We start from the raw sequence: 17,472 nt of genomic DNA, 5'->3' as shown, positions 1-17,472 counted from the left end.
GTGCGGACAAGAGTGTGTCAGATTAGAGAGGTTTGACCTGTAGTACAAATCGTTCTTGTCGACACAGCGTCCACACTGATGCAGCTGTGCTGATTGCTGGCCCCATGGCTGTTCCCCACAGGCAATGAGACCTAGGGCTGTCCACCAGAACAAAATCTCTTTTAAGATGGGATGCCCCACTTCCACACCGGACACCTGCCTTTGCTCTTGAGTGTATGGCACTGGTGCTCCTTTTACTGAAATACCACTTCCGCTTAGGGAGATCTCTCACTGAAATGCAGGCTGCAAATCTGGAGAGGATTCTAGCGAGGAGCCACAAGAATGATTGCAGGCCATGCAGGGAGAGGCTCCAGGAACACCATGTATTTAATGCAAAGATTAAGATGTGATTTAATTGCTGTCAATAAGAACTCATGCAGGGAGAGGATTTCTGATGGGAGAAGCTGAAACTGGACAAATTCAAACGAGGAACAAGATGTTTAACTCTGAAGCTAATTAATCATTGTGACATCATCTCCAGGGATGTGGGAGATTCACCATCACCAGGAATCTCTGACTCCAGGTACAGTCTAGTCAGTGCAACTTGAAGCTGGGGTGTGATACTAGAATTCCTACATGACAGTCTATAGCCTGAGTTATGCAGGAGATCAGACAAACTGATCGTAAGGATCACTCTGGCATGCAGATCCGTGGCTCTGTGCCTAAACAGCTACAACCCCAGAGTGAAAACCAGTTACCTTACAGGTCTGCAAAAGGCCCTCCCTAACTTGAATGCAGCCCAAACATTCCTCACACAGTCCTGAAGGAAGCAAAGCAGTGCAGGGACCAGCCAATGTAATAATTACACAGTTAATTATAATAATTAAAACAAAGGGAAAAAAAAACTAATCAATTTCACTTAATGGAATATATGTGAGCAAGACTAGGGAGGACAGAGGGAGGGAAAGAGAGCCCTTATGTGACATGCGTACTAACTGCTTCCAGATGAAGCCACTGCTGCAAAGAGCCCCAGGCCTGACTGCTTCCCACAGTAATTTCAAGTCTCCCTGGAAATGGACTCAGAGTATGTCTACACTGTGGGGGAAAGGCGGGGGCAGAGGGATAAACCAGGGGCAGAAAGTCTCAGAGCCAAGGTTCTGTGATTAGGGCTCATGCTACGGGACTAAAATAGCAGTGTAGATATTCAGACTCAGGTTGGACCTTGGGCTGTGAACCATCTCTCCCCTTACCAAGTCTGAGAGACAATATTGTTCCTAGCCTGGATATCTACCATGCTATTTCTAGCCTGGTGGCATGAGCACCAGAAGCGTGAGTCTGCGGTCTTGGTCTGTATTCCCTCTATTTTCTCCATCCATGAGAGGCATAAGGGGATAAGCACCACCGGTAGAAACACGGGCTGCCAGCTGTGGGTGCTCTGCTAATCAGCTGGGTGGTACCTGACTCCTGGGTGGCTGCTCAAGCGCTCAGCTTACAGGGAACGCTGGTCTGGGGCTCAGAGAGTTGCTGCATTGTGCATGGACTCTCAGACTATTTCCCTTAACCTGTCCTGGCGTCAGGGTGATACCAGCAACACCACAACAAAAGCCCTTAAATCTGGGTTTTAACTGAACGAAATGCCTCACAAAGCAGCCTCTCTGTTTAAGGGCTTGACCTGGAAGCTGGCTTTCTCCTCTCTGCTAAAGGCTCTCTCCCTATTTATGGAATGATGAGATGATTGTGGGCTACACTCTTTTTTTATGTCACCTGATCAAGAGGGTTATAAAACGCACAGCGGTAATAAACTGGAGTCAGGTGCCTGCCGGAAAGCCAGGCAGGAAAAGCAGGCCCTGTTGCCAGGACGGGTTATTACTAAATGAAATGGGCTGATAATGGAAAAGCGAGGTGGGAGTCCACAAGCCAGGTAGAGCAGTTATTTAGGAGGGGCAAACAATGGGAACACACAACTTTACATTCCCCTGAGCAGTGGGAGGTTGATGGGAGGTCCTTGACATAGCAAAGCCAAAGTTTGTGTTCCTTGTTTCTGGAGCTTTATACTGCAACACCACCAGGGTTCGCTCTTTTTTTTTTTTAACATCCATGGGTGGGATAAATATTGTTCTGTGCACTGAGGCCCATGTAGAAGTGCACCGCCAGTAGAAACACAGGCTGCCGGCTGTGGGTGCCCTGCTAATCAGCTGGGCAACACCTGAATCTCTCCTGTGTGGCTGCCCAAGAGCTCAGCTCACAGGGAACACTGGACACCACCTTGATTTCCCAGAACATGTGGGTCTGCCTTCACTGCAGAGTTAGCCCGGAGTCTTGCTAGGGTGTTGCCCCCACTCCTCTTCCCCAGCCCTATAAAACACACATTTGATGGTCCTTTTAACCTGAGCTAGGCAGGAGATTTGGAGCTCAAGGCTCACGCCTTAATGATGCTTTCATGTGGGCTGGAAACAACAGAGAAGCTGAAGGCTAAACTTCTGAAAAGTGGATAGTCCTCCAAAGCCTTCCCACAATTCCCTCCTGCTTGCCCAGGAGAACAGACAAGTTCTCCCACAATTAGTGGGAAAGAATCATAGAGCAGCCCAGCTGACAGAGGTACAAAGAACTGGTGGTGGCCCGTGAAGTCCTAGCAACACATATGAGCGAGTGTGGCACCAGTGCAGGGGCAGTAAATGGGTGTCTGGGTGGCTGCTCAGACCCAGTGCAAGTTACTGCTGCAGTGAAGTCCACACCCAGATTTGCACTGTGGGGAAAAGGGCAAGGAACCTGGGAAGAGACAGGAAAAGAACACGACACAGAGAAATAACACAGATGGTGGCTAAGTAGGAGATGGGGTGCAGAATTAAACCAATACCAGAGGTAGGGGCTCCTTTGCACACATAGGTAGGTAGAACAGGACCCTGGCATTCAGAACTGCTTGGTCCTGCTCCTGAGTTTGCCATAATCTTCTTGAGTAACCTTAAAAACAATGAAGTGGGTCTCTGCCCATGAAAGCTTATGATCCAAAAATCTGTTAGTCTATAAGGTGCCATAGGACTTCTCATTGTTTTTGCAGATACTCACTAACACAGCTACCCCTCTGATGCTTGAGTGACTTTGAACGAAGTGGAACCAGACTTGGTTTGCCAGAGTAAAGCACACACCTGCAGCACCTGTTGACTTAGGTGGGATCAGAGGACCTTTTGCCTGTCTTTGTGACTGTTTGCCCACCTGGAGAAAGGACAACAGAACCGGACTCACACAGCTGTCACGGGGCTTCCTAATTTAACACTGCTCAGCAATTCAAGATCTCTGAATGGAATGTGCTATAGGATCTCAAGGCATTTACGATCCAACTCTTCTCTTATTCCCACACTGAAGCCTTCTCTTTCAGGATAAACTGGTCAGGGGTGTGGAAAACACCTGGCTCGTCCCTGCCCCCACTGTGAGGAAGGCAGGGTCCTGGCAAAGGCCCCTGAGAATTATGGCCAAGTTCCCAGGCATGGAGTAGGCGGTTGGCTCGTTTTTACGAGCTTTCATGGTTATTACCACCTATTTCTTTTTACATTCCTGCCAAAATACCAACATTAATCTCCCTCGCTCCCGCAAGGCAAAACATGGGTAATTGGATTTATATGGCTTAGAAATTCCTTAGATATTTTTAAATGTACATACGCATTAAATATATACACAAATAAATAAGTAATGACCAGAGGGAAGGCACTGCCCCACTGTGACGTGTCCTGAAGGATGGGTAACAGCAAGCTGGCTGAAACTGATACCCCATTAATCTTAACTATCTGCAGCCACCATCTCACCCTCCTTTCCTTTGGCTAGTTGTGTTGATTACTGGGGTCTGATTTAAGAACTCTTGCCTTCTCAGAGCACTGAACTTTACAAGCTTCCTGCTGCGTACTGCCTTTCAAGCTTCAAGTTTTCCTGCTTTCGACTCTTTTCCCTTCCCTCCTCTTTTCCATTCTTCCTGCTGTTTTCATCTCTCTCGCTCCTTGCATTGTAGCCTTCATACATGCCCTTTCTCTTTCCTGCTTCTAGAATCCTAGGGCTGGAAGGGACCTCAGGAGGTCATCAAGTCCACCTCCCTGCCTAAAGAAGGAGCAACCCTAACAATCACCCCAGGCATGACTATGTCAAGCTGGGATTTAAAAACCTCTAGGGATGGAGATTCCACCACCTGTCTCAGTAATGCATTCCAGTGTTTCACCACACTCCTCGTGAAATAGTCTTGCCTAATATCCAACCTACACATCACCCTCTGTAACTTCAGCCCATTGCTCCTTGTTCTGTTGTCTGTCACCATTGAGAATAGTCTCTCTCCATCCTCTTCAGTGCCCTCTTTCAGGAAGCTGAAAGCTGCTATCAAATCGCCCCTCACTCTTCTCTTCTGCAAACTAAATAAACTCAGATCCTTCAGCTTCTCCTCAGAGGTCATGTGCTCCATCCCCTTAATCATTTTTGTTGCCCTCCGCTGAATCCCCTCCAATGCATCCACATCCTTTCAGAACTGGAGGCAATACTCCAGATGCGGCCTCACCAGTGCCGCGTAGAGGGGAATAACAACTCTCTAGATTTGCTTAGTTCCTTACTCCCATTCCCTCATTCCATCTCATTTCCTTGAAACATAAAAGAAGGATCTCCACTCATAATATTCTCTTTACAGATCTTTCCTGTCTAAACAGCTGGAAGAGGGAAACCTGGAATGCCCAAAGGAAGGGAGAAACGATGAAGTTTCTCAGTTTTTCTCAGAACAATTCAAAGCAACTCAGTCCTTCATGAGACAATTCAAAGGGTCTCAGGGCTTTGCTGAGATGAGGAAATTGACCAGTCTGAGGCATCAGACTGTTGAGAAATAAACAAGAAAGATGGAGAAAATATGGAATAAATTGCCAAGGGAGGTTGTGGAATCTCCATCGCTGGAGATATTTAAGAACAGGTTAGATAGATGTCTATCAGGGATGGTTTAGACAGTACTTGGTCCTTCCATTGGGGCAGGGGGCTGGACTCGATGGCCTCTCAAGGTCCCTTCCAGTCCTTGTATTCTATGATTCTGTGATTCTTGAATAGCTCTCTGCATTGGCCCACTGTTCCAGAGCAAAAGCAATTGTATTCCAGAATAAATTACTCTGCTTTGGAAGTACACTGATAACTCTGGAATAAAGTCTCTTGTACTGCCAAATAGAGTGCCAACCCCGTGAGTTATTGCAGGACAGTTTACTCAGCAATAGGGAGGCTACTCAATTTCTCCATGTAAAGAAGCCCTTTACCAGTGCTCCTTGCAGTGCCAACTGAAAGTTGCAGCACCCTGTTTTGCAAGGGACATTTAGCTGCAGTTAATCCACAATTTGCTTAGGTCAGTTGTTCCCAACCTGCAGTGCCAGCGTACTGCAGGAGGTCTGTGAAAAAAAAGAAAGAGAAATACAAATGACCTTGCGAATAAAGGAAGTTGAAAAGTTACAATCCATCATTCTTTTTAAATTAAATATCTTCTAATAATGTTATAAATTGCTGTCCAAAAAGCTATGTTGCGGTTTTCTTTTTCATTTGATGAAGTGTCCATAACAGCTAGAATTGGCTTTGATGGAGGTCCGTGAATGTTTTGGGGTCTGTGGCGGTCTGTGATGGTCAGCAGGGAGGAGAGTCTGCACTTGTGAAAAGGTTGGGAACCACTGTCTTAGGCCATAGTCACTCACCACCTCACTAATCCAACCCTGTGCTTCAAAGGTACGAGCTATATGTTGCAAAGGCAGAACTAAACTCCCTTCTTTTCTCTATATGCAGCATTGCCCAGAAGAAGAGAGAACTAGAAAAGGAACCTACCAGGGCATTTCATTCGTCTGCCCAGACGAACAGCTGTACTCCTATTCAGCGGGTAAACCGCAGAGTGGGATGGCTACTGCAAAAAAATTATTTCCACCAGCATTTGTCCAACTATCTAAACAAATTTCTTTTGATGGGACTCAGTGCCCTGTTGTGTTTGCTTTCCTCATGCATTCTAATGAACTAGCTGGCTTGAGGGGAATGTTCCTGGAAGCAGCCAGTTTTAATACTATTATATTCTATTAGCATTACTCAGGCACCAGAGCCCTGTGATGCTAGGTGCTCTGTTAATGCAGAATCCAAAGATGGCCCTTGCCTCAAGGAGTTTACAGTCTACTGGAGAATATGAAGAGAAAACAAACACACAATTAATAATTGGTAGGATTTGCATTAGAGAATTAACTATGAGGGTTATGGCTAATCCAACCAGGAAACAGAAAACGTGAAATGTTCATGTCCTATCAAATCAGTTTGAATGACAAATATCCCACAATCAAGTGCTCACAACAAAGAATTACTTGCAGGAATTATTTAGTGAATTGTTTTGAATAGATAAAATTAGAGAAAAATTACTCTCCATGCACAGCAAGCTGGCAAAGGGGGGTGGTGTGAAATTCACTGAATTAGTTATTCCTTGGGAATTGTCTGCTTGCCTATAGCTCTAAACTATCATTTAAAGTAATACATATGGCCTTTGCAAAAGTTATCCTTTCCCAAGGTTGAGGGAAATATTAGGTAAATTCTGGAAGTGAAAAAGAAAAATCTAGATTCAAGAAACCAACTCTGAGAGAAGGTAGCAGAACCAAGAAACTGCTCTGAAAAAAGGAAAGTGGAAAAGCAAGGTTTCTGTAGAATCCCAATTTCATTCTGTGTTGTTAACTCCTAATCCCTGTTTGGAAACAAAGACTAGAACTCGAGGAACAGTGCATATGTCCAGATGAAAGACAACTATTATTGCCTTCAATCCAGGGAGTTTATTGTGCTTGCAGAAGAAACAGTGTATTCCACAGCAAAGAGATTACAAAAAATATTAATCCAAATCTCTCTTACTGAGTATTACTGCCTCCAAGTATTTCCAACAAAGTTTCAATGTCAGGTGTTTGGAACTGTGGGCAGATACTTGTTTTCACTAGAAAGAAATATGGGAACATGGCTAGAACTTAAATCATAGTCCTCATAGAACAGCATGCAATGCTTCTGTTTTTTTGCAAAGGAAAATGAGACCTACTGTATTATGCAAAGCAGATCTTAAAGCAAAGACACTTGTTCCAGTTTTCTGGTTGTAATTTCACATTCCCCACTCAGCCACTTCCTTCTCCTGTCTGTTGTGTTCTATGCTTATCCCTGGACAATGATCTGACAAAAACAGTGGCTCTGATCCGTTAGCTTGCACAGACACAGGAAAGAAACACTTGTCTTCACGGTACAGTATCAGGGCCAGAGAGAGGTGTTGGCAGAATCAGCAGTTACACTTTGTTGAGAATACTTTCCAAACCCTGATCTAAAGCCAATGCTGAATTCATTGGAGCCCACATCCACCAAGTTATTTAGGCACCTAAATCTTAGACATGAAAATGTTTCCGTTTACTACAATAGATGTTGGCTGAGCACTTGGGCAGCCACCCAGGAAAGACTTGGGTGTGGCCCAGCTGATAAGCAGAGCACCCACAGCCAGCGGCATTTGTTTCTTTTGGTGATGCACATGCCTCAGTGCACGTAACAAAATTTATTTTGCCCATGGATAGAAAATATTAGCAGGAACACTGGTCAGATCCCTAGTGAATTAGAGAAACTGACTTCAATGGGAAGAATCCCCAGCACATGCAAAAAGAGCCCACTTCTGGGTTAAGATGCAAGTAAGAGTGGTGGGCCCTGGCCCACAGGGAGAACTCCAGGATCTTACTCACAATGTGTAAAAAACTCTCTGAAAGCAACAGAAACATCAGGAATTCGTATCATTGCTGCCTGTTGCGCTCCCTCCCCTAACACCAGGGGCGGATGAGAATGTCAAACACTCCCCCAGGGGGTTGGGTACCTGCCGCTATCACAGGCAGTACCACAGCAGGAGCCTAGTCATATCAGCTGCACGTTGCAGTAGCACTTGTCTCGGTGTCAGAGGTCAGCACAGAGGGGAACTCTCCTTCAGCCCCATGTCCTTTCTCTAAAACCCAGACAATGGCTCTGATATTACAGTTAAATTAGTGGGCACTGTAATTACACCTATCAGGAACAGATAAGACAAGTTAAATACCAGCTACCTAGGGGGAAATTATTATGCCAATGAGGAGGATCCAAATGCCAGAACCCATGGCTGTAATTTCACTGACTCGCCAATTAGAGCTCCTACATGCAAGGAGCTCTACCTTGGAAATGGCAGGTATATATTTAGCTACTTTGGGAAAGTTTTGGAGGGAGGCAGTGACAGAGCAGGGCCTCATTAATCTGCCCTTCACTAATCTCCATGCTTTTAGCACTGGCACGCAAAAAGCAGCAGCCTCTCCCCACTTTTTAGCAAAGATTTAATAGCAGTGACATTGCTGCAGGGTGAATTCTTTACTCTATCCAGGACTCTCCATCTATATAGCTCAGTTGTGGCTAGTGACATTAACCCCAGCTTGGGAAACTGAGTCACAGAGGATCAATGGCAGAAACAGGAATAAATCCCACATCGTCTGTCTCCTAGACATGTGGCTAAATCCATTGGTCTATACTGCTATCTGAAGTAATTTTATCTCATCATGTGATAGGAAACAGACTTCAGTAGTTTGTTGTTTAAAAAAAAAAGCAATACCAGAAATAATGAAAACTATAACAGCAAAAAATAAATGAAGTTGCAATGTCTCATAATGTTTTATCCTGGCTTTGATTTTTAATTGGTTTGGTTCTGACACTCACTCATTTTTGTTGTCTGTGTGAATTAGTAAGGTTCTATTAAATGACAAAAGGGTCGGGCCAAGAGTATCTCGGAAACAATGGTTGGAGAAATCTTACTTTTAAATACAGAAACAATTCAGCATTATGCATCTGGGCTGTTTGTTTTTTTTTTTAATAAAAATGCACGATACTTAAGTGTAGTGCATTTTCAAATCAAGATTTCAGAGCACTTTATAATTATTAAGGAATTACTTTGGATAAGCACTCCTCTGAAGCAGGTGCTTAGGGGAAAACTGAGGCGTGTAGAGGTAGAGGGGCCTTCCCAGGGTCACACGGAAAGTCAGTGGCAGAGATAGGAACAGAGCTCAAGGATTCTCTCTCAGTGTTGTTAACTACTTACTAGAAAACATGTTCTATGCCTTTATAAGTTGTCTATTATATTTAACTATAGATTAGCCCATAAAAAACATGCTGTTGCTTTATGCCTCTGTGTGATGAGACTTGACCCTACTTAGATGGAACTTTTGACATAAGTTAAATCCCAGGCAGACTGCAGAGAGCTACAAAGGGATCTCACAAAACTGTGTGAATGAGCAACAACATGGCAGTTGAAATTTAACGTTGACAAAGGCAACACAATGCACTTTAGGAAACATAACTCCAACTGTATACAAAAATGGTGGAGTCACAATTAGCTATTACCACTAAAATATGAGACCTTGGAGTCATTGGTTCTTTGAAAACATCCACTGAATGTGCAGCAAGCGAAAAAGTGTACTGATTGTTGGGAATCATTAGGCAAGGGATAGTAAATAAAATAGTAAATATGTTGCTGCTACATAAATACATAGTACAGCCACATCTTAAATTCGCTATATGGATGTTGTTACACCATCTCAAAAAAAAAGAATTGGAAAACATTCAGAAAAGAGCAACAAAATTTATTCGGAGAATGGAACAGCTTCCATAGGAGTAGTAATTAATTAATAAATAAGACTGGGACTTTTCATCTTGGGATAGGGACGACCAAATGGGGCATATGACAGATATCTATATAATCGTGACTGGTATGGAAACAATTTAATAAGGGCGTGTTATTTACTTCTTCTCATAGCACAAATTCTAGGGGTTACCAAAGCAAATGCATAGGTAGCCGGTTTAAAACAAACAAAAAGGAATTATTATTTTTTTCACAAAACTCACAATTAACCTGTAGAACTCCCTGTCATAGGATGTTCTGAAGACCAAGATTAAAACAGGATTCACAAAGAACTAACTAAGTTCCTGGAGCATAGCTCCATAAGTGGCTATTAGCCAGGATGGCAGGAACGGTATCCCTAGATTCTGTTTGCCAGAAGCTGGGAATGGGGGACAGGGGGTGGATCACTTGATGATTCCCTCTTTTGTTTATTGCCTCTGAAGCACCAAGCATTGGCCACTGGCCAAAGACGCTATACTGGGCTGGATGAACTTTTGGTCTGAGTCGGCATGGCCATTCTTCTGATGTAAAACCACTGCAGGATCGTGTGCATGGTCAGACTCAGATGTCATTTACATCAGTGAGGACCTCTTTGTCATTAAGGGCTGCCAAAACCAAAGTGGCACAGTGACAGATTTCTGTAGTGAGTAAGCTAGCTCAAAGGCCAACATCGTGGTAAATGTTAGAGTACAATAAGAATAGGAATCCACTGAAAACCACACTGTATTGCTTATGTTGCCAGCAAAACAACCATTTAGACAAGACTGTGGTCCACTTAATCAATATTTGGATGGGACACTTGTAGGGAGTACCCAGGAACCACAGCACGAGATGTTGGTAATCCAGTAGGTGGCATGCACCAGTGCTCCAGGATGGGTCTTGGATATACTGTGTGACTGGAAATGGGATGTCAGATGAAACGTACAACTGCAGCCCTGAGCACATGGTAATTCAAGATTCCACCGCTTTTTTTTCAAAAGAATAGACCTATTAACCCTTGTATGCTGCCCAAATTCCAGCTCGATAATGAAAATGGTTTCAAGTGGAGAGGTGTTTTCCTTTCCTGTTCTCACAGCTGTGCAAGGATCATTTCTGTAAGTTGCTAAACAGCTCCTGGGTTTGCACCAGAAGTGGCTGCATTTAAGCAGTGGGCAAGAGGTTGGCTGTTTATGTGATTTTATCCATAGTGTATAGACCAACTGCAAACCACCGGGCGACTATGTCTACACTAGACAATAAGTCAACTGCAGATATGTAATTCTAGTTATGGCAATTGCATAGCTAGAATAGACCTACCTGCACTTGGCTTACTTGGCTGTCCATACTGAGCAAGGTCGGCTGCAGAGTTTCTCCTTAAACCTTCCTTATTCCTCGCATCTCACAAAGAGTAGAAGGGTCAAATGCAACCCCTGAGAGCTCAAATTCACGGGTCCCTTTTAGACGCATGTAACTGAACCCCAGAAGATCGACCTTGAGTGGGTTGTTCTTCTGGGATAGTGCAGACAGAGCCGAAGATACTTGGTGATGCAAAGTGCGTAACTGCATTCAGAATTGTTCATAAAACAGAAGACACAAGAATGCTTAAAATATGAGAACAGTTTTACAATGATCTGAAGTGACACTGGAAGCTGCCAGTAGATGGGACCATATATTATGCAAGGGATTTCTACCCAGAAAAGGCAGAGAAAATTCAGGAGCAGCTGAGACCAACCTGAGTGCTAAACTGTTACAGGCTGCAACTCTCTAGTCTGGCACTCTCTCGTCCAGCAACATCCATAATGTGGTGTGATTTTAATTAACCGGACAAACACTTACCATGGGTGTGGTCAAGTTTCCCATGGTTCCACAAGGTTTGTGTGCAGCTACCAGTCCTGGCTTTCAGCGTTCTCTGGTGCTATTTAGCTTTAATTTACCCCAAATGTTTTCGAAGAGCCCAGTAAGCAGTGGAAGTGTTGATAACGTGCTAAATAATATTGACTTCCTGTTGTCCAGAAAATTCTCATATGGCACCGGTTAGATCCGAAGGGTGCTGGACTGGAGAGGTTCAGCCTGTACTTTTTGGTATAGAATCTTTATTTGCCCCCACACTCAAAAAACCAAAAGTTCTGCTCTCTGTTGTCGATCTCCCTTCTTCTGTTAATTGGTGCATTTCCCAGCTCTGTGCGCATTTAGAGGACTGATACAGAGTGTTTGAGCATCCATAAGTCCATTAAAGCCAACAAGGAGTTGTAGGTGCTCTACACCTCTCAGGAGAACTCTGCCATTGAAAAAGCAACAAAAATGTGCATTTTTGTGACTTACAGGAATAAATGAGTTTGCCTCACTGGACCCCAGTTTGTGAAACTGCTGGAAGGCCCTACAGGTTCTCTGTCATCCCTTGTTATTGGAAAAAGAAACAACTAACTTCTCTTTCAAAGCGTAAGTCTCCTAACCAGACAGCTGTCAATGCCACCTCCCTCCATCATCTGAGTGTGGACTCTGCATCTCATGCCAGTGTCACATCAGATACCATACATACTGGAGGCCTAATGCAATCTGTCATCAATGCATAATGCAGTGAGTCTCTGAAGTCTGTTTTGAGGGCGTCCTGCTTTCCTGCCCCATGAAGGAAGGAAGTTCTCAAATCTGTATTGTGTGCATTCCACTGCACTTTCTCCTTGCAGGATACACAGCTTGTTGCAGGGTGAACCCACAATTAATGTTTGGTACATCCCAACGCACCCTGTCCATGGAAGATGCTGCAAATCGGTATCATGTGCTTCTCCTGCAAGATACTGTGGTCTGTTGCAAAGGATATTGCAGTCGGCACATTGCTGCTGCAAATCATTTCTCACTACATCCCTGATACGCCCTGCAAAACGCTGCAGCCCTCTGCATGGCTGCTGGTGCCGCATCTCAGGTAAGGACAAACATCATCTGAGCGAAGTGAAAGTTTCACTTTGAAGATGAATTGCACCTGCCTGTCTCAGAGAGCCGGACCGAGATGCAACGGCTGCTTTCAGCCCTGGCAGTCTAGGGCTATTCCTATGGACAGCGGAGATATGCCGTGTGCTGGCAATCGCTCAGCTCCAGAGAGCTGTGCCTTTCAACACAAATGCCAACCCTTCTGAGCAGTGAAGGAAAGTGGCACAATGGTCAAGAGCAGCCAGGAAGCTGGTGCCCTGGCTTTGATGGTTTCCCAGAGCTTTGTACTGACCTCTGGTAGAGACGCCATTCTCTGAGAGGCCCACCAGTTTAAGCTGATAAATGAAGAAGCTGTGGGCACGATGGACTAACACAGACACTGCAAGCGCTCTATATTAGGAGGTCCTGAGCAGCTAATTGTCTTCTAGGGGCTGGTACACAGGAGGCAAGGCAAAAATTCACACAGAAGCCTGGCAAGGCCATCTGGAAGTGGGGCTGGCAGGAGATATCAGCTGAGCCTGCGAAGCAGTTGTCACGGAAAGGCACAAGCAGAGCCAAACACAAATGCAGCGGCTGAGCTCACAGCGATACCACCAGCCGCACAAGCGCAAGCGGTTGATGGGGAAATGACTCACTGCCAGAAGGATGGTAAGCACAGGGTGGAGCCAGGGGACTAGAGGCAGGCAGTGATAATGACAGGGAGACAGAGGATACACAGGTTGAAGTGATGGAAAGACATTGGGCAAAAGAAAAAGATGCAAGGGGAGAGAGAAAGAGACTGATGAAGGAATGAATGCAGCAGGGAAAGAACAGCTGATGATAAAGGGGAAAGAGAAGACAGGAGAGAGTGTGAGGAAAGCAAGAAACAGCAAGAATGGGACACAGGGAGAGGAGAAGGGAAAACATGAAGAGACAGGAGCACAGCTGGGCTCTTGAAACAGGGTCCGAGTGCTAATCAGTTCTGCTGAGGAATGACATTTCTTACAGGAAAGCTGAAAATCCCACCAACTCTGGAGCTCTTCCCAATTGTGCCACTTCCCCCAGCCAGTTGCCGCAAGTTCCAGCCTAGCAGCAGGCAGCCAGGCCAGAGCGCCAGAAAGTAGATCAAAGCAGGCCCTCTGCCGGTAGAAATCAGAGTGTGCATCAGAGACAATGCCTCATCCAGTGTATCCCTACAACATAAGCTGAATAGTGATATGAGCTATTAGACCCAGAGGCATGTTCCTGAAGGTTTAAAAACACGAGCTCTAAAAGTAAATGGGTTTCTATACTGAACACAAGCCTCTCCCTGCTAGATCCGCAGCCCTATCATCAAGGCACGTTGCTGGGGCATGAGATCCTGAAAGTCTGCTAACTCGTCCGCCTCCATTTTCCAGGCTGGATGAAGTTCAGAAAACCACCAAGCAGCATCCAGGGTGAAAGGGTAATGAGATTGTTAACTAGCTGAGATTAATTATCTCAGAGGCTACATTATTGGGAGCCAACCGAAAATTGCTCCTTTTGCTTTTTCATCGGTGTCCTTTCAATCACAGTGTAAACCACCCTGGATTGGGTTGGATGGAGCAAAAAAGGGAGCTGCAGAACTGGGGCAGGGCTGACTGGTGAAAAGGAGGGGCCTGCAGAAAGCCTGTTTATTTCAAAGACAGATGGTTGCACTCAGGACCGAGGACCTTGGAATTCAGAGGTCTAAACCCAGTTCCCCTCCGTGTGGGTAGCACGTGCTTTGGCTGATCTATTGTGCCCGTTCTTTTTTCCCAGGAGGGATCACGGGGGCTCATTAGCTAATGTTTGGTAATGAGCTTTGGAAAGCGGCAACAATGTTGCGGCTCCTGTTTTTAAACAAGGCCACTGCCTGGAGAGTGGGGTGTGATTTGTCCACCTCCCACCACGAGCCTACCACCAGGCAGGAAGGTAACTGACACAAAGACCCCTTTAAAAGGGCTGAGCTTATCCATCACTCTTCTCAGAAGCTCAACCCCTCCACCTCCTTACTCTCTGTCCTTTTGGCAGTGACCCACGACCACGGGGCAGTAGGGAGAGGTCCTTGGACCTTCAGCACCTCAGCTGCCTGACCTTAAAGGAGGAAATGCCAGTTGTGAATCAGAGGAGGCTCTTATCCCCTATGTGGGTCAGCTGCTAGGAGAGGACATGATGACATACTTAGCCGGCACGTTGCATATCTCTGTGCTGGTTGGGGAGGAACAGCTGCTTGCTGCAGCCCTGCTGTGTGGGGTGTATGGAGGAGGCAGGCAGCCCATGGGGTGGGCTGTGATCAGTGACTATTCAGCATTCGAGACAGGGCAACAGAATGCAAAGTTCTTAAGACTGGTTTGTTTAAGATCTGTCCGCAAAATCTGCTCCCACCCCTTTGTGTTTGCTTCTCTCCCCATGGTGGACAGCCATGGCCAGCACCTCTCACAGGCGCTTCCTGCTACGCACATGACCACAAAAACGCTGGACCTATCTGTCTCACGACAAGCAGCGGGGTCAGCATCTTCATGGCTTGTGGCTCTGCTGTGCCGACACCAACCACCCACAGCACATCGGGCACACTTGTAACTCGCGAGGGAAAGGGAAAGGGCGACCCCGCTGTATTGCCTTGTATAGAAGTGACCCATCCACATATAAGCAGCCTGCTTTTCGCGCACAGCAAACCGCGTAAGGTAAAACATCCATCAGAATTCATAAGATGCACCCCTGGAGTAAAAGATTGATTTGATATTAACAGATTCGTGCGGAGACTATAAAGCGATCAAGGCAAAATACTGACACCTCCAGAAGCACCAGGGCCCTGGAAACTGGTTAGCAATGCAGCCGGGCATAGATCCACAGTCCATACGGAACCCTGATTCCCACCCCACTTCTAACCACTCCCCACCCCCACAACTTTGGGAAGGGAGCTGGCACGCCAGCCAGCCCTAGCTCACTGTCTGCCACCTAAACCCAATTGCCAGCTCATTGTCTGGCACCAGTGTCCTCCTGCAAGCGCCAGCACCACACTGCCGACATGCCATCCAGCACCACTTTGCACTGCAATCCTGTCTGGCTCCCGCAAGCTCGGGCTGGAGATGTAACCGAACGCCCCCTCTTCATTCCTTCAGACAGGCCGGCTCTGGGCAGAGACACCCCCTTTGTGGGGTCAGCAACTCCCCAACCCATTCGGCCCCAGCTCCGGAGCCCCAGCCTCAGCATCACACCTTCTCCCCTGGCTTGGGGTCTCATCCTTCCCGCATCAACAACAAACACTCGCAGTCTGTTTTTACCCAAGAACCAGCCCGAGTCAGCGCTAAGCAGCAGCCGTCCCCGGTAGCCATGTGGCGTGGAAAGCCCCCCGCACCACAGGCCGGTGACTTGCCCTGGGGCCAGAGCGCCCACAGAGCGACCCCCCAGAGCCCCAGAGAAACACATCTGCTCCTACCTGAGGGTGGCGCTCTCCCCTTGCCTGACGGTCACGTTGTCCATAGCTTTGGGGAAGGTGGCATCTCCGCTGCGCACGGGCACTCCTGCGGGCACAAGGAAGAGCAGCCTGAGACTCAGGGCGACGAGGCACCTCCAGGGCAAGACTAAGCGCCCACCGAGCCCCATCGCGGGCCGCGGGGACTCTCCACAAAGGCCACCGGGAGAGGCGGGGAGGCGCAGGCTGGCAGCGCCGGGCAGAGCCCCGGCTCCTCGGAGATCAGCAGCGCCCCTGGGACTCCAGCCTGCTGCGGAGCATCGGGGGGAGTCCCCGGCGTCCCTGGGGCGAGGGAGGCGGCCGGAGAAGCGGGGGGCGGAGGAAGAGGAGGGGGAAGGTGCCGAGCGAGCGAGGAAGGTCACAGATCGCGGGCTGCTCCAGGCGCTGCTGGCAGCTGCAGCCGGGCGTGCGCTGCGGAGCTCGGGCCCCAAAAGTTTCTCGCCCCAGGGGGACGCGGGAGTAGCGCCGCTCCCGCCAGGCCGGGCTCGGCTCAGCGCGGGGCGGACGCTGGCGCAGCAGCCGCAGCCGGGGCCAGGCGAGCGGCGCGGGAGCCGGCGGCTGCCCCCGCTCTCAGCAGCCCAGCTGCGCTCTGCCGGCCGGCCGGGAGCATCGCCTCGGAGCGCGCCCGGCCGGGGTTGTCATGGCAGCGGCTGCATCCCTGCCCAGCGCCGGGGCTCCGGTCCAGCCCCACCGAGCGGCGCGGCCCCGGCCCACCCAGCGGCTGCGGGGCGAGCCCGGTTAACCCTGCCCGCGCCGGGCGCGCAGCCAGCCTGGCTCGGAGCTCCCGCGCAGGCGGCAGCACCGGGGCCACCGGCACCTCCCCGCCACCTCCCCCATTAACCCTCGCAGCGCCGGCCGGGAGGCGTGGGGCGGGGGGACCAGCCCTGCGGCTGTAGCGGGGACCCCTCGCGAGCCGGGCGGGGGCGGCTGGGCTCACACTCCCACGCCCCGGGCTGACCCCTCCGGGCGGGGACCCTGCCCTCCAGGGCTTGGCTGAGGTTCCCTTGTCCCGCCGCTGGCTCTGCTTTCCGGCTCTCGTTGGAAAGCGACCGCCTTGTGTCCCTGTTTGTACAGCACCGAGCACCCCGGGACCTGGCCCCTGGCTGAGGCAGCCAAGTGCTACCACACTACAAATAAATAACAGCCCAGCCCGCCAGGGACCCCTGCTTCTGTCCTCTCCCGGCCACCCGCTTACTCACCAGCACCCTTCCCTGTACCCAAAGCACCCCTCTTCCTCTCTGCCTGCTCCTGGGCATGCAGGCCCCTGCCCTGCTACCCACCATCTCACGCCGCACACCCGCTGCACCCATCTGCAGACTCCCCCCGCCCCACCTGTCATCTCTGCCAGCCAAGCAAGTTCTCCCCTGGGTGCTGCCGGCGCTGGCCCAAAGGCCGTGACACCAGGAAGTGCTCAGGCCTTTCCACCCACCCTTGGCAGCCAGGAGAGAGCGGGCACTGCTTTATC

General features: G+C 48.4%; 1 protein-coding gene across 6 annotated transcripts in view; it reads right to left on the bottom strand.

The window, feature by feature from the left end:
- Nucleotides 1-16,583, bottom strand: part of OPCML (opioid binding protein/cell adhesion molecule like) — a 335,293-nt gene extending 318,710 nt beyond the window's left edge. For all 6 annotated transcript variants that reach the window (XM_074976807.1, XM_074976808.1, XM_074976804.1 and 3 more), the window contains exon 1: nucleotides 15,972-16,583. In XM_074976807.1, coding sequence (XP_074832908.1) covers nucleotides 15,972-16,138 — 167 coding nt within the window. In that variant the 5' untranslated portion in view covers nucleotides 16,139-16,583. The remainder of the gene's footprint in view (nucleotides 1-15,971) is intronic.
- Between the last annotated feature and the right edge of the window lie 889 nt (nucleotides 16,584-17,472).

Source organism: Carettochelys insculpta, chromosome 25, assembly GCF_033958435.1.
Source record: "Carettochelys insculpta isolate YL-2023 chromosome 25, ASM3395843v1, whole genome shotgun sequence".
In the NCBI taxonomy this organism is placed as follows: domain Eukaryota; kingdom Metazoa; phylum Chordata; order Testudines; family Carettochelyidae; genus Carettochelys; species Carettochelys insculpta.
The sequence above is the reverse complement of the archived record's forward strand: the minus strand, read 5'-3'. Positions and strand labels throughout refer to the sequence as shown.